The following is a 22,600-nucleotide window of genomic DNA, read 5'->3' on the forward strand; positions in this document are numbered from 1 at the left end:
AGCTGTCATCACATCATCAATGTCCTCATTATTTGCTTCCTCAAAATATTGGAGAATGGCACTCTTTCAGAACAGTGAAATGAGGGAATATGACAGCATGGTGATAATTGCACGTTTCCGAAGCACATTGTAGCGTCATTGAATCCTCTTCTTTCTCAACTAGCAGTGTCCGTTTCCATCCAGAATTCCCCCTAGATAACCTTGTGTGAAATCCTTGCAGGAACGTAGGACAAACCTTATGACAAGTTGATTGTTACAAACAAGAACCTTGAGCCTCAATGCTATGTCATTGTCTGTCAGTCCAATACTGTGGACTGGGTACCTCCAAAACTTTGGAGCCAGCATCAGTATTTTTTAGACAGCCATTGTGTGGTGTTGCAAATCTTGATTTGAAAACCGCTTAGAAAGGTTCACCAGTCGTTCTTTAAGTCGCTCTTAACCTACAAACAGCTTTATGAAACACCCACCCGCTCACTCTAGCAATACTGAGGATTGTGTTTTACAATGCTGTTCACAAGGTACGCCTAGCCTCTGTCCTACTTGTAGTACCATGTTTTGCTGTTTCATAAAGCCATTTGTAAGTTATGTACATGTATGACTTTACGCACGGCTGGTGGCCCTGTCTCTAGATAAATTATATATTTTTAGCTGTCTGAGCACCTCAGAACATGTTCCGGTCGTGCGGAATGTCCATTGGTGTAAATTCAAGCAGTAAATCTATTGTTCAGGGGAGGGGGGGGGGGGGGGCGGGGGATGAACTATTGTGTCATCCCCCTTTACTTGAATAGCATGATTTCATTAATTTACGCCCGTAGTAATGTCATCTGTAAGTAACTGTACAGGCAGATGTATTAAACACCCATTGGTTGCCTGTTGTTGTGACATACCCAAGCTCAATGTTCTAAGTGGGAGCAAATCTCCTGCAATGGAATAATTTTGGGAATCATAAATTTTGCATTCAGATGCAAACAGCTTCATGAAACACCCACCCGGGGGCCGATTCTTAAAGCTGTACGTAAGTTAAGAGTGACTTTAAGAACGACTGGTGAACCTTTCTTACGAGTTGAACCATCGCCAATGAATATTTTGGTGTATACCATTCACCACAAGAAAGGACCACCAGTCGTTCTTAAAGTCGCTCTTAACTTACGAACACCTTTATAAAACAACCACCAGATAACTGTGAGTCTGATATACCAATAACACTGAATGACTGGACCATGTTTTTAGGTGGTAAGTTACATGAACAAACCGATTATCGTGTCGGATGAGAAAGGGTCACCAATCCGTCCATATAGGCACTCAATACAAACAACTTTATGAAACACCCACCAGGGGAGCGTTTCATGAAAGGACTTGTCGGACGTTTTATCCGACAAGTCCCATTTTATCCGACAGTTACTATAGTAACAGTGCCTCTCAGCCAATCAGAATCAAGGAAAGATGTCAGATCTGACAACTTGTCGGACAAAAATGTTGATGAAACGGTCCCCTGATGACTGTGAGTCTGATATACTAATAATACTATAGAAAGGGTCACCAGCTATGCACAGCTTAAAAGAAACCAAAACCCAAGAAGAGAATCAATCTTATTGGAAAGATTAAAATGAGCAGAACAATTAAAAAAATTTCATAAAAATCGGTTATGAAATAAGCAAGTTATGGACGTTTAAAAAGTCTTTTTGTACTTTCTATGGGGATCCTCAAAATGGCTGATTTTGTGGACAACTCTCCTTTGTTTTGTATATAAATTTTCAGTTTTTCCCCTTTATGTTACATACTTCTCATTATCTCCTCCTGACCTTGACATAATGTAGTGTGAATTATATTTTCCCATAACATATTTTGTGCTCAGGAGGCAAGATGCAATTTGATAGATGTACAAAACAAATGGAGAGTTTTCTCATTTTTGAAGTACGTTTGCCAATTTGAGGATCCCCTTTGAAAGAACAAGAGTTTTAAAACTTCCATAACTTGCTTATTCTGTAACAGATTTTGATAAAACAAGTTTTAGATTGCTCCTCTCGTTTTATTCTTTCTGATAGGATAGATTTTATCCTTGTAGTTTGGTTTCCTTTAAAGGAAACACCACCTAAAATTTAGGTTATGATCCAGAAATTCCAGAATGTAAAAAACCTCTTTGTACACAGCATCAGGATGAATTTCACCAGACAAAAGTCAGAAGTGCGTGATAGTATTACACAGAGTATGGTATTGATGTATAGCTATATAGAATTACGCTCTTCCTTCCTCCTTGCACAGCAATACCATTGTACTTTATTCAGGTGGCAGATTTTATGGCTTATTCCATGTATAAAAATTTGTATTCGCTAGTGAACTATTGGACCAATAATTTATGTTGCTCAAAATGCTTATTATGTTGGCATATTCTATTCACAAACTTGTGTGTTATTCATATGTTTGGAAAAACCCAATTTAATTGGTGGACAACTGGACATGTACCTTAGACTTTAAGGCCCGAATTCACAAAGGTGGTTTTGAAAACCCATGGATGAGTCCATGGTTTACGCAGATTTCCTGAATAAATTACGCTTAATTTAGCGCGTATCTGGCGCGTGTATAAAAATGCCCAATTCTGATGCGCGCTTTTGTCACTGTGCGCCAAATTGACGCCTGTTACCATGGTTAGATACGCTATTTTATTCATGAGTCCACTCTTCAAAGAGTGGACTCATGAATTTAAAAAAAGAAGAAAACTCTCATTTTAATATTCTTGTTCCTTCTATCTTTTGTTTTCTCCCTCTTTTATGTTTTCCCCCCTCATGAGGCCTTTTAATTTTTTTTTGTTATATGTTGCCCTCATAAGCCCAAAACCAGAAAGCAAATTTGGTCAGTTTTTTGGGGTTTTTTTTTTTTGATAACTTCAATTTAATTCTTTATTTCATTTCCATTCAAAACATAATACAGAATAATATAATATATATAATAACTTCACTGCTGCACTGCACAAAGAAACTCACATATGGGGTGATTTATTTATGCAGTCAAAGGGGACAAAAACACATATCTTAGTGCTTTTTCAGCCATTGAATACAAATTCAAGTAAATACTTCACCCAAATTCAGCATTTTCTCACAAAAACATTGCATTTGTATGTTTTGGGTCTGGTAAAAGAAATGATGATATAATAGCGACAATGTTTTTCACATTTTAGTTGGTTGGATGAGGAGAACAACCAATTTCTAAGGCCTTATGGGGGAGGGGGTGAATAGAAAATTAAAGATAATGGCCAATGTAAGATCAAAATAAAGATTAATTTTGATATCATGAAAAATGTTAACGTAAAACGTTGCTCAACTTCTATCTGCCATTGTGCGCTGGGCCTTTTCACAAGGTTCTTTGCCTTCTTTTTCTTAAACTTTCATGTTTTTTTTGTTCTATTACTTGGTGCATACAATTGTTTTTTTTTCTTATGTGAATGTGCACCATTTGCTACATGTATGAATTGAATTGTATGTTGCTTTTAAATTAATTATTTATACCAAATTAGAGCTACGTGTAAATGATGGATTTCTTTGCGATTAGAAAATGCATAGAAAGTTAATATTTGTATATGTATATTACAATGTAATATAATGTAATAAAGTGTAATGTATCGTTTCAACAAAATCAAATGGCTCATGTGTTTCATTATTATGAATGTTACTATTTGTTTGATACAAACTACTTAGGTATTACACATCATGGTGTATGTACATTAAATAAACATAGGAGAGGTTAAATGAGGTTTATGATAGGCTTCAACGAAAAATATTAAAAAAGATAATTTCAGAATTTTTTTTAAGGAAAATCCAAGAACCCAACCAAATTGAGTTGTTTGAAAATATGAAGGGAAAAGGAATGGAGTACTGAAGTGTAGCGTCATCAATTTTCACTTTTTTCATTTCAGCGTTTTTGATACCATATTTTGTTGAGCATGATGAAATATCTCCACAACCTGAATTTGGTGAGAATGGGGGCCTTAGATATGTCCTCATAAATACGTAATTAGCCACATTGAAGTCAATGTATTATTGGCCTAGATCTAAATGATAGGAAGCAGGCCAATAATACATTGACTTCAATGTGGATAATTATGTATTTATGAGGTCATATCTAAGGCTCCCATAGACTTGATTCCCACCAAATGTTGGTAGTATGTGTCTTTCATCATGCCTTGCCGTGATATGGTATCAAAAATGCTGAAATGCAAAACAGTTTTCTGTGATGTCATCACTTCGGTACTCTTATTATGAAGCAGAAAGACAGAAATATCTTCAGCTTTCACAAAATCAACTTATCAAGATTATATTTTCCTTTAGATTCTCTGAAATTTAGAGCTTCATGATCCTCATATAGAGGACATTCAGGGAATCAAAATTGATGGATTTGGTGCATACTCTTTATCATGTAATCATATTTCCTTTTTTCATTCAATAGGATCAAGAACCTACATATTTTTCAAATTAAAAAAAGACAAAAAGGGAAACTCAATATCTTATCTCCTTTATATGATTTTGTTTTATTTCAAAAGAATAACTCTCACATTATTCAATGGGAGGGCCTGTACACACATACTGCACAAAGATGAAAACGTATCCAGTTTACACAGATTCCATTTCAAGGACAATATATTTTCATATGCCTCAAGTTAGTATAAAGAACATTGTAAGTTGAACTTCTGCACTTTAAAGCCTGGTTACTGTTTTTCATTGTGTTATTCATGTCCATGACACAACAATACAATTGTCTTGGCCAAATTTTTGTACTGGTAACTACCTAAATCAGATCTTTTGGACCCACAAAAATTTGTCAGACTAAGAAGAGGTACTAAGAATGGGAGCCTAATTTTCTACAAGCTCTGCCTTTTATTTAGGCTCCTCACTTTTTATTTTACATTTGTAGTGTATCTTATGTTAAATACTTATGTTTAGACATTTAATTTGATCATTGATACACTATGTTTATGAATACATTTGTTATGTACATGTATATTATTAAAATTATATGTTTTAAAAGGGGAATAAATAAATGAAACCAAAAAAATGAAAATATATAGCACATGCATGTATTTTGAAAAATCTGGTCTAAAAATTATTTAAACTTCAAAGGTGAATATTTGACCTGTGGAGGATTGACTGGCAACTTTACCAGGCATGTATTTGGGGCTTGATAACCTGACATAGCATTTTTCTTGCACAAGAAGGAACTTGTAGCCTAAATAATATTACAAAAATGGTTCTCACCTCCAATATTAATGGCCTGAATTCACAAAGATGGTTTTTAAAACCATCGGTTGAATCAATGGTTCATGCAGATTTCCTGTACAAATTATGTGTATTGAACGCGTAAAAAAATTTCAATGCTAATGTGCGCTTTTGTCAGAGGGCGCTGAATTGATGCCTATTGCCATGGTTATCCATGCTATTTCATTCATGAGTCCACTGTTTTGACAGTTGAAATAATGAGTCCACTCTTCAAACAGTGGATCCATGAATAAAATAGCATGGATGACCACGGCAACAGGCGTCTGTTTGGCGCACTGTGACAAAAGCGTGCATCAGCATTGGACATTTTTTTAATATACAAGGTAAATAAAGCTTAATTTATACAGGAAATCTGCATAAACCACGGTTCAACCGATGGTTTTAAAACCACCTTTGTGAATTCGGGCCAATAAGTCTGTAAAAAAGAAACTTCTGATATATTCCATTATTTGCAGTCATCCAGTTTTATACATGTACAGTAAATCCCTTACCACTATCAGAGAATATGAATAGAATATGACATTTACTACTAATAATCTTTTATATACATATAATAATATATACAATCTGCATGTAATGACTATATTCAGAAGTAAGAAAAAAAATACAGGACGATCACACCTTACAAATGGGTGATCCTATCCTATTCCTTTACATGAATAGTCTGCTATCCGTTTGTTAAATAATACTGTGTGTCTGGACTTTCAAACAAGGTATTTAACACTTAATTGTCATGAGAACTCGAGTTGGATTCTATTACTATGGCAAAAACCAGTTAAATTCTAAACTGCTAAAGTCATAATAATCTTTGAATGAAAGTTGAACTGCATTGGTGAAATAATAAAAAACTTTTGATCGTAATGCAAATGAAATTTGGCAAAAAGATTTACCTCCAAATGTTCAACTGTGCACTTCAATCTTGTTCAGGGATACGACCTGTCTGATCTTCACCGGAAGTGACCATGAAGTCCTGTGCAATGGGGCCGATACAAATTTCCAAGAGTGTGTGACACAATTGTTTGCCACGACGTCACTTTGAGTGAAGATACAACAACTCATATCCCTGAAGAAGACTGAAGTGTACAGTCAAAAATTTGGAGGTAAATCTTTTTACCAAATTTCCTTTGCATTAGGATCAAAACTTTAAATATTTTTTATCATAACAATCTTATAAGCTTTATCAGCTTTAATCGTTTAGTGAACCAATAAGCAAGATACAAACTGTTCTGAACCACACTGATATTGTGGCAACGATTGTCTAAATTCCAACAATCAGAATGGAAATGAGATTGACAGTAATATTACAAGTTACCAAATATATTTCAGGGCCACCATACACACATCTACATACACAGCCATGGTGTGTTTTCCTTCAGCAAGAAATTTACCCACATTGTGCTGCACTCACCAAGGTGAGGTAAATGGGTACCGCCAGGAAGTAATTCCTCAAAAAGCTGTGCGCACTGGAATCGGTAGACTAGCTCAGCCAGGGTAATGTAGGAGCGCCTTGAGCACCTAGCAAGGTGGATATGTGCGCTATACAAATCCTATATTATTATTATTCATTCATCATTATCATGAACTGGGATTATCCTCTTCAGGCTCTTTGATGGTATCAGTATCTTGTTCTTCTGATGGTTCTTCTGTTTCCTTCGTTGTCTCTTCTTCGCTGACATGATCTGCAATGACCAACATGAAGAGAATCCACATGAGACATACATAATTTCACACTCAGAAAAACAAAAGGCTGATTGAAATACTGCACAAGTAGGACAAAAGCATATGAAAGCAGTTTCGCCTATGACCAGTTTTAGACTGATAAAATATACAATCAACTGTGCCCAAAGTTCAAACTTGCATAAGTCAAAACGTTCGCCGAGGTCAGAAGTCTTGGGTAATCTTCTCTTTATAATATATGATCGGCTAAATAAGGAGTTGTCATTTAGGACAATTACGGGTCACCAGTCATGGATAAAGTCTTTTTTAATTTACAAACAGCTTTATGAAATGACCCCACAAGTGTTTCATAACAGTTGTCACCGATCACTTGGTCCAACTGTCATTTAGTCTATATTGCCCAGATGGTCTAATTTCCACTTCATCTCCTAATCATTTTGCACTGTATCCATGTAGGTAATGTGGTATTAGACCAAGTGGATATTAGACAAAACTGGTAAAGTCTAACTGGAAAATGGTAAATGGGCTGAGGGGCAATTAGACCAGAATGGTTATTGGACAACCCGGGGGCCGTTCCATATAGCTCTTCGTAAGTTAAGAGTGACTGAACGACTGGTGATCCTTTCTCACGAGCTAACCATCGCCAATGCAATATACCATTTACCACAAGAAAGATCACCAGTCATTCTTAAAGTTGCTCTTAACTTACAAACAGCTTTATGAAACACCCACCTGGGAGCCCGTTTCATAAAGCTGCTAGTAAGTTTCGAGCAGCTTTAACCCTATCTAGGCCGGGGTATTTTGGGAGTTCCTATGGCCGAGAACGTATGAGGAGGGGGGGGGGGCTCCCAGGCCCCCCCTAAGATCTCGGCCGTCGACCGCCCGATCGCGCCGAAAATTGGCACGCGGGTTGCCTTGGACATAATCTACAAGATTGTATAGTAATTTATTTCATGCAAATCGCTATCAAGTGACTATGCTAATTTATGCATAATTAGTATGCAAAATCATACTTTTTCCTCTAACTCCATAAATAAAACTCCAAATGTACTAATTTTTGGTATAGAAAGTATTTGTGGTGTCCTTAGCAAGTGTACATGAAAAAAATTGTGATATCAAATCATTTTCTTATGTATTATATTGTTTTTTGCAATTTCTTATGTATTTCTTTGTTTTTTGGACCTTTTGTTTTTCATTGTTTTTTCAATGAAATTTGTTGGGGACTCTTCTGTGATCATAACAAGCATAAAATTAATACATTTAGACTAGCAAAACTAAAAATAATCATACATTTATGAATTTTGGTGAAAACACAATTTGCATTGACTTTGTACACGAAATCACATTTTTGAGCAATTTTCGGTCTGACATGCACTTACATAATGTTGCGTAATTTCGGAACCACGGTGACGCAAAATTGGTCTCAAAAGTTGCGCAAGACTTGAAAGTAAAAACTCAGCGAGCGGCGCGGTCAAAAAATTTTGCACGGCGAAAATATCGCGCGATTCGTTGAGGGGGGGGCCTCCGAGGCCCCCCCCCCCCCCCGGGCCTAGATAGGGTTAAGAACGACTGGTGAACCTTTCCTGTGGTAAATGGTATACACCGAATGTTCATTGGTGATGATCATTTGGCGAACAAGAAAGTTTCACCGGTCATCCTTAAAGTCGCTAGTAACTTACGGACAGCTTTATGAAACACCCACCTGGTTGTAGACAAACTAGAATTAGACAATGTGGGATGAGGCCAGCGGAAAAGTATACAAAGCAGAAGGGGACAAAGTGGCAATGTAGTAATCCTTCAGTGGATGGAGTCATAATCACTGGGAAAATGCGGTAACAGGACGCTTGCTCCTGCGACAATTGCTCCGGGCTTACTTTCCTCTAAGATATAGGGTTGGGGTTGCAATAGGGTTTTAGGCCAGGTTTAGGGTAGGGTATAGTATCAATCCAGGGTTGCAGCTGGTCATTCCATTAGTGTGTGGAATTTACAGCGGGGCAATTGTCGCTGAAGAACATGTCATGAAACCGAAAATTTACATACCAGTTTGCTCTGTCTGTTCTTCAGCTGCTTCAGGAATGACACCAATCTTTGTCTCTTCCCTTCCCTCTTTCTCCTCTTCCACATCTTTGATTGGTTCTTCCTTCTGAGGTATAAGCATTCGTAGGGACTCGACGATAGAGGCAATGTCGAGGGATCCAACATGGCCCTGAAAATACAGAAGATGTTTACATTGAGCTTTATGTTCAAGACAAATGGATCAATGAAAATGACAAGTACAATTTATCGGTTTGATATATTTTTTTGTATTTATACAGGGTGGCACATATCACAAAATGGGTGATCAGCATGATCTCTGATGATAATTGCCAAAGTTAAGGAGGTGATGATGATGATGATGATGATGATGAAGATGATGATGATGATGATGATGAAGATGATGATGAAGATGATGATGGTGTTGATGATGATGATGATGAAGATGATGATGATGATGATGATGATGAAGATGATGATGATGATGATGTTGATGATGATGATGATGATGAAGATGATGGTGTTGATGATGATGATGATGGTGATGATAATGATGGGTTACTATTGAGTGATGATGATGATGGTGATGATTGAGTGATGATGATGCTGGTGGTGGTGATGAAGGTGGGGAAGATGATGGTGATGATGATTATTACGATTATCATCATGATGTGGTTATGGCATTAATGATATTGTCTATCTTACCATCTTCTGTAATTCAATTGTAGATAGGCCAATGGTCTGAGCGATGACTGACAGTGGAAACAATGATATCAGACATCTATTAAGAAATGGAACCATCTGATTGCTAGCGGCCTCACAGAATGAAATGAACTGATCCTGCTCTCGCTGGTTAAATGTACTCTCCTCCGCTCTGCAGAAGATAATGAAAGTACAAACAATGTGATAAAATATGATATGTCTCAGTCCCTCAATTAATTTCATCAACTATCTTTACATAGCAAAATCCCAGCTCTGGCAGAAGATCTGCCAAAGCTGGGATGAACTTATTCATATATTCACAAACACAGCATGAATTTGCAAATAGCAAATTAAATTTTGGCTGTATTTTTGATGATCTCTACAGATCCAGGATTTTTGCCTACCCCCCCCCTCCTTACAAAAGAAAACACCCAAGAACTAGGGAACCACAATACTACAAACAAAATAGTTCAAACTTTTCATCAAGATTACAAGATCATAATGATCAGTACGCAGTGCAAGAAATGCTATCTTGATTTAGCAAACTTATTCAAACATACAAAGACCTACATATGAAAGGCAATGATAGCATTTGCAGTGATGTTCAGCGATAGCTGCAGTGATTGGGAACGTGTAGCGTGACAGCTACAGGAGCTCACAATATAAGATCATTTACATGTAGTCTCATAAATGTCCTACATTCTAAATTAGCTTAGTCTTTCACAGACATAAAAAATCTTACCTATGAAAGGCAATGATAGCATTTACAATGGCCCGTATTCTGAAGTCAGATTTAACATAGACTTCGGTCTAAGTCTGTGCTAAAATTATGTGGAGCCAAAAACTAAAAAATTCTGGTTACATTGTATATTTCTTATGTTTACAATTTCATTTCCATTTGCTTGCATAATGAAGAAAAATACTTATCATTCCCAGCAGTTATGAATCATTTGAGTGTCATATGAGTTAATAAAATGAATGTGTACTAATAAAGATATGTGAGACAATTGGCTATCCATATTTAAACCACAACTTTAAACCAGGGTTTAATTTAAACCCGAGTTCAGAATACTGTGAAACGTGAGCAAAGGCTACAGGAGCACACAATCTAAATTCATATAGTCCTTTTAAGTATCCATCAGTTCTAGGTTAGCTAAGTCTTTCAAAGACACCACTGAACTTACCTATGAAAGGCAACAATAGCATTGACAATAGTGTTCAGCGATTGCTGCAGTGATTGCGAAACGTGATGTGCGACAGCTACAGGAGCACACAGCCTTAGATCGTTCAGTCCCGTTAGTATACTATTGGTGTAGGCTGCTAGAGGAGGATGCTCCATAAGGGATGGTGGTGGGATGTTGGCTCCATCACTCTGTCAAGAAATAGAAAAAAATAATGATGTGGCTGATAATTATAGCTCAGATTTAGTGCAAAATGATGAATAAAAAATAAATTGTTTGGTTAAAGTGTCATAAAACCTATCACAACTTTCTTTCACTTGCATAAGTTTTAAACCAAATTTTCGACGCCGGGATATGAATTCTAAAGATGCCCCCAAATTTGTAAGTGCACTCAAACCAAAACATTTTCAAAAACATATCACATTATGTATAAATCCAAATTTCTGTTACCAGCCAAGTCATAAATGTATCATAATTTAAGTCTTACTAATCACACCTAATTGATTTCATGACCTTTATCGGCTGACTAGTGTCACCAACAATTCCTTTGATAAAGCAGCGAATGACAAAATGTTGAAAAACAAATAAATACATTTACTATATTGTAATTGCAATAAAATACATGAGAAATATTAATATAGTGTGCCTAGACCAAAAATTTGCAATTCACTATTTAATTTTTTTGTAGATTTAGTCAATATACTTATAACCCAGTCAATCAGCTCGCTTGTTAGGCATCAATTTTTTTTTAGATTTTGACTCATGCACTGTGTTCTGTTATTGCATTCAATTCAGTCAGCCTTCTTTGTCTGTGTAGTGACTTTGTATTACCTTAAATGATAACATCAGGGCCTGCCCTTACAAAGTGTTGCGATTGATCCGATCAGCTACAACTATGGGTGGCCAGCAAGGTCAACATCTAAAATCATGTTTGTTCAAAATATTTGCAAGATATGATGTATATTCATATATTTTTGATAGTTTTCTTGAAAATTCAGTGTGCTACTCTTACTTTATAAGTGATATTGTGCAAATTTCCTGGTGAGAAGACTAATGGGGCGTTGCAAGAAAATTGCGATCGATTGCAAGTCTAATTTCAGTTCTTAAATCAATCAAATGACTTGCTAATCTGCTTCTTGAATCAAGGACTCTTTGCTACAGTCAAATTTGATCTATAAATTCTAAAATTGCAAGAGAACATTTGCAATTGATTGCAAATATTTTCTTGCACCACCCCTTATGACATTGCTTAATTTCTAGTTATAAGACGGGGCCCTGAGAGCAGGGCAAATGACCATAGTGACAAACCTGGTTGCCTGGGATAGACACTGATGACATAGCAAGGAAAGCTTGTGAAGCAACAGGTGTGTATGACTGCATATCTTGCTCAAACCTGACCAAAAAAAAACATGGAAACAAAACTGTTTTATTCAAGAACGTAAGAGATTTTAATATAACCTGAATGAAATATTTCATTATTTGTATATTCTTGAGTAATTTCCATGAACTTCCAATAGAGCAGAACAAAACTGGAAAAAAAATCAAAGATCTAAGATCTTTGCTACTGCCATCATAATCCATAGTATTTAATTGATCCCAAAATATTTTCCACTCAGCTATCTAAGAGAGTATTAATTTTGATCATTACTTTCTGTCTCACGAATTGTCTGTTCTCTCTTGACCTGGCTGATAAAATAGGCTTTGTCTAAAAAATATCAAACAAGTCCTTTAAATTAGCTCCTTGAAAATAAATCGTTGTATTTGATTATCATATATTTTATTGCAATAGTGCCCATTAATTAAATGCATCAGTTGCAAATAACCTCTTGAAAATAATTTTGTCTGAATACAGATTCCTTCATGGCATAAGAATTAGATTTTTGTGTTGTAATATGAAATCAAATTGCAATATACTTTTCTGATGCTGTTTTCAAAGTTGCTAGAAAGCCGTGCAGCGTCGCTCTCTGGAAGATAGGAGCTAGGAGGCCTCTGAAGTCTGCACCAACCCGGCTGAACGATAACCCAAAGTACATACACTGGCCAAGTAGAGAGTCTAATCGGTTACCGATGCCGTGTTCAAGGTCTACCTCAAGGGTGTGTAGGAACTGGGACACCTGGTTGTATTGGAACAATTGAATCATTCAAGAAGTCCATAAAAAAAATTGTTTTATGCAATTGCCTTATTTTATTTGTTTCTCATTGTGTATCTTCTTTGTATGCATTAGGTAATTAATGATATTGTGAGCCATAGGCGGCGGAAGCGGGGGGGGGGGACCTGTCCCCTCCTAAACTTGAAGTGGGGGGGGGGGACAGTCCCCCCCTCGCGATCCCCTCCTAAAATACAGGTGGATAACCTTTTTTGGGGGGCTTAATTTTTTCCCTGCTCCCATCCAAAATTTTCAGGTGGGCCCCCCCTAAATTTTTCGGCTTCCGCCAACAATGTTGTGAGCGCTTTGAGCCATTTGGGAAAAGCATGTTATAAGCATTGGGTATTAAAATTCTTCAAATAGGAACAAGTTGGAATGCATCAGTTTATTTGTACAAATGACAGTTGCGATAACAATCTGAAAATGAGTTCAAACAGAGTCCAATAAAATGACCACCCAAATGTTTGTAGCAAATATGCAGCAAATGGCACTGGAAGAAAATGTGTAATTGCTGCAAAATGTGCAAAATAAGCATTGCATTCAGTAAGATGTCGGTTCTTATGCCAAGTAATATTACCACACTGTCCCATATATGCTTTTCTGAGTTAAAGATTTTCAGAGTGGTTGATTATCAGCACTGACTTCATGATATCACAATGTTGACATTAAATGTACCAGATCTAGATCCAAGGTAATATCAAAACACCAAATTTGACAGATCAGTTCTCAAAGGGCTGTTATAAAAGAAAAAATAGAAACATTGCTTGATGAGCTACAAAAGAAAACAAAAATCAAATTTCAAATTTTAGCAAAAATTTTACAGTTGCAATAAGATTCAATGGCCATTCTCCTTTTGTAAGATTGTAATTCAATTTATAATGAACCCTAATCCTAATCTTTAAACTATTTACTCAAAACCAAAAACTCTATTACAATCCAAGCTCCAACCCTTTACCCTCTGAGATATGAAGACAGGAGCTAATGTCGCATGAGCTAATGTTGCAAGAGCTAATGTCGCAGGAGCATATGACGTGTCACCCAAAAATATCTCACCTTTTCTACCACCCATCCCTGGAAGAGAGCTGCTTCATTTGTGATAGAATCGTGACTGGCTGATAAGATGGGGTCGTCATCGGAAAAGATGGCACGATACTGGGTTACAATGTCAAAGAGGTGGACTCTACTTGCTTCGATCACTTTTGTGATGTGCTGGTAAGCTGATGAGAAAGAAAGTTGGAGTCTAGTGGTGAGTCTATAGGTTGCAAACCCGATGGTTCAGGGTTCAAATCTTGCCTCAGTTTCATGACATATTTATTGATTGCATATGTATGTGAGAAATACATAGACACCTATTAAAAATAATGCTTATATGTTGATTAAATTAGGCAAGGAGCATTGTTTGCTCGACCTCATAACAACAGATGTATGCAAATTGCTTTCTGCCTATTGAAATGAATTCACTCCCACAAACAGAAGGAAATTATGCCTTGCGTTTTCACTACACCCTGAATAGGCTTGAATGTATTAAATCATGGTCATTTAGGTCAAAGTATAACAGAATGTATAACACTCTATCCAGGTGACATATACCCAGCACCCAAATAATGCCAGGGCCCCGTCTTACAAAGAGTTATGATTGATCCAATCAATCGTAACTCTATGGAAATCCATCAGTGTCATAATTTATTCTACAAGAAATTTGCAAAACGTCCTTTGTAAACCTTGAAGAACACACCAAATTGTCAAGAAATCAATGAATTTATGGATATACATGTACGTTCACATCTAGAAATTTTTTGAACAAACATGCATTTTATGGGCTGGCTTTCCATAGTTGTGATCTCTTTGTAAGACAGGACCCAGGTGGGTGTTTCATAATGCTGTTCATAAGTTGTGAACGACTATAGAAATGACTGGTGATCCATTATTTGGAACTACATCAACACCTATCTTGAGTGTGTGTCATCTACCGCAAGATCCTTCTTAAAATGGGATGCTTAGACAGGATTTATAGCTAACTAAAATAGACATAAAAAGGATACAAGAGGAACATTGTTGTAGTAACAATAACATTTTGTAAAACTATGAATTGGATTCCCAGACAACTTCCTTCTTTCTTTGGTTAAAAACCTACCATCATCCGTTGGTATCGCGGATAGTATGCCCTGGAACCAGGCATCCCTGGCCTGGAGAAATTTGATCCTAAGCTCCGCCTCCGTAAAGAGGTCCATACGACGGAGGTAGCCAATCAGACGCAAGCATGCAGGAAGCTGGATGGCTGAACGCATCTGCTGGATTAGCTGGTTTAACATAAGTTGACTGGAAGAATGAACCTCTTCAACAATATTCTGCAAGAGGATAAAAAGTAAGAACGGAAGTTTGATTTAAATTTTAGTTCGATTTATGGTATAGAAATCTAATATCGACAAAAGAAAAATGGTTGGAAGCAATCCTCAAAGTATTTATCATGTGTCAGAATGCTTATTTAAAACAACAAAGTTTTATTATACTAATTCAGGATTACTTGATATAATTTTCATTTCATTTCCGCATGCTTTCCTGGTGTAGCTCAGACAGGAACAACACGTGGGACTACACTATGGGATTTATCAGTAATTTTTCTGATCTTCATTTCAGCATTTCTCTGTAATAGTAAATTTTCCTGAAAAATCGTTTGCAGATATCATTTGTTTACAGTTTTCAAAATGCTATGCATAGAGTTTTGTTAAATACTGTGAACATTTCACTTTCTGTTGTTACCAATACCACAGTTTATCTTTAAAACTTGTCCACATGTATGTGACTAGTTAATGTTTCAGGCAACATAAAATGTTGTTGAAATTGCTAAAAAATAAAATCATAGTTACCTTTATAACAGGTATACTAGAATGCTTCTTCTCCAACTGTTTGACATACGCTGCCAGCTCTAAGGCCTCACCAGTTGATGTTTCAGGCAACACTAATCATTGTGGAAATTGCCAAGAAATTATATATTTACCTTTATAACAGGTATACTAGAATGCTTCTTCTCCAACCGTTTGACGTATGCTGCCAGCTCTAAGGCCTCATCATAGTAAGCATTCCTCACGCAGGTATCCATGAGTTGAGGTATTTCAAGGATCTCTAGAAGTTGGGTGTGTTTGGAAAGCGTCAGGGAGTTCATTCTCCGGCTGAGAAATGGAATATATACATTGAAATTAAAAACCAATATATCTTATTTTTATCTATGGGTTGTGTCCAAGACAAAAGCGGTTTCCCGTTTTTTTTGGCTTTTCCAGCATCATAGACAGACTATAAAAATTATAATAGTTTTTCTTTGTCATTTGATACCTACATGTAATATGATATATAAAAAGTAAAACACCTATGAGTAATAAAAGTATAACATTTTTAAGTAAAAATCCAAATAGGCAGGAATTTTTTTTGACGTTTCTTAACCTTAGCTTACCTGGGGTATTTTGTGAGCTTAAAGTCCGGGGGGGAGGGGCTTTTAGGATATGAAGCTACATGTACCGGGCCTAGCAATTGAGTTTGGAAACTTCTGCTAGAATGTCCCAAAGAGAGTGGAGAATGTGCATGCATTGTATCTAGGCATGCCAGGAAGCAATGACCTGGTTAATAATATCTGTTAAGCGCTTAGAGATAGTTTTCCAATGTATTAAACACCACATAGAAGCAGAATATCATCATCATTGTTACCTCGAGCTGATCTGTTGGGCCTCCTTCAGGAACTGATTGCATCCTTCACTGAAGTCTGGTAGTTTGTCCAAAAGGTTATTCAGGTGTTGCTCTACAACTGCAAACTGAAGAATAAATAAACAATCAAGATTAAGAAACACAGCCCTGAAATAAAACAACATGCTGCACATGTTTATTTCAGTTAAGATAAAGACGCATGCCATCTTCATCTTCTCTCTACTCTTCTCTTTCTTTCCCTTAATTTTCAACATATCCTTTTCCCCCAACTCCCGTTTTCACTCTCTTTCTTTCTATACTTTTTAATAAGATATAATGGCATGGCCTCTCTAAAAGAAAAACAGTGTTCAGCTAATCGAGTGACATTTTGCATGTTTAGCAAATCAAGCAAATTGATATATTTTTAAGGGTCACATTTATAATCGCCTCATACCATACTTAATATATTTCTGAATGATTTGCAGGCTTGGCAAAATCTAATAACAAATCTTATCCATCAGTTGATCATCATGTTTCCATAAAATAAATGCAATCACATTGATCGAATTAACATTTTTTTCTGAAAAGGGTCACATTCATAAGAACTTCAATCGTGTTACATTTCTGAGGAATTTACATAATTTGCCACATTGCATGAAAACAAATTTTAATACATCTTCCATAAAAATTACCATTAGATATTAGAGGTCACAGTTGTAAAATGTTTTATACTACATTTCTGAGAGATCGACAGGTTTGGCAAAATCTAATTACAAGGAAGAGAATAATCCAATCTTACATCTTCCACAATCTCCCTCGAGCAGTCAGCCGTTTCAATGAATGTCTTGTAGTTATCGAAAGCTAGTTCTTGGGTCTGCTGGAGAACCTGCGACCTGTCATCTGATAATCTCTCTGGCTCCCGAGCTGAGAAGTTGTCAAAACATCAGGACAAAGAAAATAACTTAAGAAGAGTTTGATGAAAGGAATTGTTCTAACAATGTTTTATCCATAACATCTGACAGTTACCATCAGTGGCGGATCCAGGGGGCAGGGGGACAGACGGCCCGTGCCCCCCCCCCCCCTTCGAGAGGCACAGTTAAAATCTGAAATGTTAAAATGCCGTTAAAACAGAAGTGTGCCCCCCTTTTGGAAGTGAAGACCTTTCTTTTAATTGCTTGCCAAATTTTCCCTCGGGAAAATGTGCCCCCACCCCTTTGAAAATCATGGATCCTCCCCTGGTTACCATAGTAAGGAGTAACAGTCAGAAGCCTGTGATTCTCAGTAAATAAAAATCAAGGAAAGTTGTAAGACAGCAAATGATTGGTGGGCAGTTAAAACACCATTACCATAATCTATTTTTACCTCAGTTTCCTCATTTGATACGGATTGCCCATCTTTGTAGATTGAACTAGACTTGACTCTGAGTAATGAACTACCGCAGCTAACCTGAATCCTAAAAGGTGACAAATACTTGGAATCATTTTGTTAATGGATTGGTTATAAATTGATAACTTACATAATTTGTCCACTCCATATGAGCTCAGTTCTGTAAGGTATAGGGCAAAGTCTGGATTTTCCCTCCATGATTCTAAATAAACGAAACAGAAAAAAATTGTTGGTGCCCATATTTTATCAAATAATCAAAAGCATTGTGCATATAGACCTCCAATGATTTTAGACAGAGTTATAAAACTACTGACGAGCTGAATAATAAGGTTGTGAATTTTATTAGCACCACCATTGGAGACTCCCTGGAACGACATACTAAACCACTGACTAGGCCAAGCCCGAGGCAAGGTAAGCTATTTTTGGCACTAATACAGTTTCGCACCGGCTGACTTCGCTTCTTCTTCTTAAAACAGTACAGGCCACTATCTGGTGTATTGTCGTACTGCTTCGCTTCAAGCAAATTTCCCCACCAGAAATTATTCACAAATGTTATGGCGAGACTCAGTGACATTTCGAGGCCAATAAACAATCTATGCCCATGACCACATACTGCACCGGCACCATTTATCGATTCAAAGTTTTAAATCCAAACATCCCGATCGGGAACAAGAACTGCTGACACTGACCACTCATTCAATGAACAAGGTTATGATATAACCTTGTTCTCAGTTATATCTCCATGTGTGGCAAAATAAGGGTGGCAATGTTTGGCTTATTTTCTCTTTTTCTTTTGGGCAAATGCTTGATTTTTTTACACTGACAGTTTCCAATACACCTATTATTCATACAACTTGGCTCTTATTTAAATTTGATTCTTTAAATCATTTTTTCTTCTTCTTTAGGTGTACTGCCCAACGCCCCACAGTGGGAGCCAACCGGGCAGGAAGTGCGCAGATGTTAATGGTGCGGAGAGAGAAGATGCTTTTTAAGTCTTTGCTTTGCTTTGTATAGATTTGGAGTACGTTTCGTTGGAAGGTTTCTACATGTATGTTCTTGATTTCGATGGTTGGGGGCGTGAGGGAGTTCCAGTCTAGGATGGTTCTTGGAATGAACGAATACTTGTAACAGTTTTTGTTGGTCGAGATGGGAATGAAGCTTATGGATGAAGATTTCCGAAGGGGCCTTTGGACCGGGCTCAGGACTTTTCGCACTGGAATGGCTAGGCGACCTGCAAGCGCATCGCGCAAAGTTGTTACGCGACTTACTTTTCTGCGCAGTTGCAGCGGCTCCAGTCGCTTAATTAAAAATAGAGATCAAAAAAAGAAAATTTTCTTGCCATATTACTTTCCATCAATAGAGGGCGTACACAAAAATATGCCCAAAATTCAACTTTTTGAGCGCTCTGGTGAATAAAAAAATTAATCCGAAGTTACTAATGAAAAATAAATTGCAACTGTATGGAAATTAGTAATTTTGGTCACAAAAGTGATATTTTAATGATTTTTTTAAAGTGTGTGCTCTGTAAAACATTGGCATATGCCTACCACAGTCCTACCTGTAGTTTCCCCACAGGCAGGGTGGTAGCAGTAAACAAGTGACACTGACTGTATTTCGTCTTCGTCTTCATCAATCATGACATTGTCGATTGTACGACTGCTTCAGAATTTACACTAAAAACATGTTGGGTGTGTGAGGTTGGTATAACATTAGTTTACCTCGCGTCGGTGGTCTATCTATAACGACAACGTTAGACCTGATTTGAGACCTCAAATCGTGTCAAACGAAAAATAATAGATTTCGAATCGACCAGTTCGAATTGACTAACACAAAATCCTACGAATGGGACAATGTTCATAGCTTACAAACATTAGCGCGGAGTATATCACGTAAATGGGGAAGTAAGCACCGTTTTTTCATCCATCCAATTTTTCATTTACATCGCAATGATTGAAAACAAACCCATAAAATACATTACCTGGAAAAGAATCCTTAAAAACAGCGGTCAAAATAGTTTCGTCTTCCACGTCCACAGAAGATGCCATTTTCGTCTGCTGCCATCTACGGCTGCTACATTATAATCTTACCGTCAAGTCTCAGACGATATTTTGATCACAAGTTTTTTTTTCTGTTATTCGATGTTAAAGAATCAAACCTACAGTAGTTAGAAACGATTGAAATGATCTGTTTCAAAAAATGAAGGGGACATCATGGGTTTTAACACAGGTGTGTTTTTTTTGTTTAACCAATTTCTTTTTTATACATTCATTCATTGATCATCCATATATTTTCATTATCCATTCATATTCCATTCAGTCAATTCATCCATTCTTTCATTTACTCATTCCAACATTTCACTCATGGATTCTTTCATTTATTTGTTAATCTCTCGTCATATTCATTTGTCCACTTCTGTTTCTTTTCGTTTTCACCCCCATCATTTTGTTTGTCTATTATTTTTCATATTGATTTTGCTATAAAGTATCCTAGCATGAATAAAATCTAAAACATATTCTTTTAAACTTCATTCCTTCAATAAAAAAGGCTTCTGAATTTAGCATAACGTACAGATTCAATTTACAGGTTTCGGTACATATGTATACATCCATTTCACTTCCCATAATGCATTGACAGTGAAAAATAAAATCAAGAATTCCATGATTTTTCTAAATAACATATTTATTTCACATGGCAGCAAAGAAAATTCAGACATTAAATTGATCTGGGGCCCGTTTCATAATTAGTTACAACTGTTGAAACTTTGCCAATATGGAAGCTACTATAGTAACCTTGATTTTGATTGGCTGCTGAGCCCTGTTGCCATGGTAGTTGCCATAATGGCAGGGTTACAACAGTTGTAACTCTTCATGACACGAAACCCAGGTATTGTTTTACATTTGCACTAGACCATCTTCATATTCTTATCAACAGGGTGTGTAAATAAATAGGTTTGCATCCTGGCAATTGATAAGCATTCAAATATTTGATCCAATTCTGGGGAAGATTTCATGCTTTGTCTAAGATTCAATTTTCACCAACATACATGTATTTGCTCTCAGGCAATCAGATGCAGTTATTTCAGTAGCTTGTAACAGTTGTCAGTGGAAATCACTCAAAGAGTCCTTCATGAAATGTTCCCTCGGTTATACATTCTTTGAATGTACTAATGTTAGACAGGGGTGATGTTACACAAGGCTGATTTTCAAATTGTGCATAAATATACAAACAACTATTGGCCAGGGTCCCATCTTACAAAGATTTACGATTGATCCAATCAACCATAACTGTAATACTGTATGGACATCCATCAATGCTATAATTTTTAAAACAGGATATTTGCACCATGTGCTTTGTTAAAAAAGAGGAGCAAACTGTATTGTCAAAGACAACAATGTTGTATGATTATCATTATCTAGATTTTTTTTTTAATAAACATGCATTTAAGACAGGGTGCTACATAACTTTTTAGATGAACTTGCCCTGTTGGGCAAGTAAATTTTTAAATAGTTGGAATATACTTGCCCAAAAATCTTTTTCACTTGCCAGAAAAAATCCTTGAAAAAAGGTTTCTTCAAAAGAAAATATGGTTTTAGAAACCATTGTCCCTTTTTTCTCTCTTTTGACATGAACTGATGTACCTTGTTCTTGCATTATTTATACATGTACAAAGTGATTTTATCTTGCCCGCCATGACCAAAATAAGGGTCGGTATTTCATATCGACCCTAATTTTAGTAATTCAACTGTGAGAATTTAGCTTGCCAAATTCGGGCAAGTAGTTTTGGTTTTTACTTCAAAACACTTGCCCAACTACAATTTTTACTTGCCCCGAACAATCGGGCAAGTGCTTATGTCACAGCTCTACTTGTAAGATGGGACCCAGTTGTGCAAATGTACAGGTGTTGGTATCTTCACACAATAAGTTCTATTAAAATCAAATAAATAATTATTACAAAAATATATCACACAATCATATTGCATATCACATAAAGAGCAACACACCAGAACAGCAATCATGTTCAATAGAACATTATGTATACAAGGATGCTGTAGCTAGAAAAATAATGATATCATTTCCAAGACATGACATCCTAAGGATGATGACCACGGATTTTTGAAAGAAAGAATGCAAAGAACACATGTATATCTACACCTTTATAATTTTCTTACTTGCTTTCATTTCATTGAATTAAATCTGCCGTACACTTGGCAACACTCTTAAACTGACATCAAATGTCACGATGCCAAGTATGTATTGAGTCTTGGCTTGATTATTTCAAAAATGAGATTTAACAAAAAAACACATGTTAAGGCCACCGCACACCTTACGACCCGACTGGCTTGTGACTGAGTGAGGGGAGATGAACTGCAAGGCAGTCATAAGCCTTGACACCGCACTTCTTGCGATCCGATCTGCGATTCACGCATGCGCTTTTTGCTTTTTGGCATAGCATCTGAGAAATTGCGCTTACTACTGCGTATGCGCGTTGTTTATCATAATACGCGTTATGCAACTCTGCTGTCTGATAGGC

At 36.6% G+C, this 22,600-nt stretch overlaps 1 protein-coding gene across 1 annotated transcript; it reads right to left on the reverse strand.

Moving 5' to 3' along the window:
• Positions 1 to 6,779: 6,779 nt before the first annotated feature.
• On the reverse strand, positions 6,780 to 20,139 carry LOC121420153 (conserved oligomeric Golgi complex subunit 8-like). Its single transcript, XM_041614693.1, has 13 exons — positions 20,048 to 20,139; positions 18,200 to 18,271; positions 17,483 to 17,607; positions 16,708 to 16,811; positions 16,007 to 16,178; positions 15,143 to 15,356; positions 14,062 to 14,225; positions 12,776 to 12,975; positions 12,170 to 12,254; positions 10,865 to 11,052; positions 9,684 to 9,852; positions 8,985 to 9,150; positions 6,780 to 6,946 (listed from the first exon to the last, which is right to left on the reverse strand). The coding sequence occupies exons 1-13, from the start codon at positions 20,112 to 20,114 to the stop codon at positions 6,843 to 6,845; spliced, it is 1,830 nt and encodes a 609-aa protein (XP_041470627.1). The 5' UTR covers positions 20,115 to 20,139; the 3' UTR covers positions 6,780 to 6,842.
• Between the last annotated feature and the right edge of the window lie 2,461 nt (positions 20,140 to 22,600).

Source organism: Lytechinus variegatus, chromosome 8, assembly GCF_018143015.1.
Source record: "Lytechinus variegatus isolate NC3 chromosome 8, Lvar_3.0, whole genome shotgun sequence".
In the NCBI taxonomy this organism is placed as follows: domain Eukaryota; kingdom Metazoa; phylum Echinodermata; class Echinoidea; order Temnopleuroida; family Toxopneustidae; genus Lytechinus; species Lytechinus variegatus.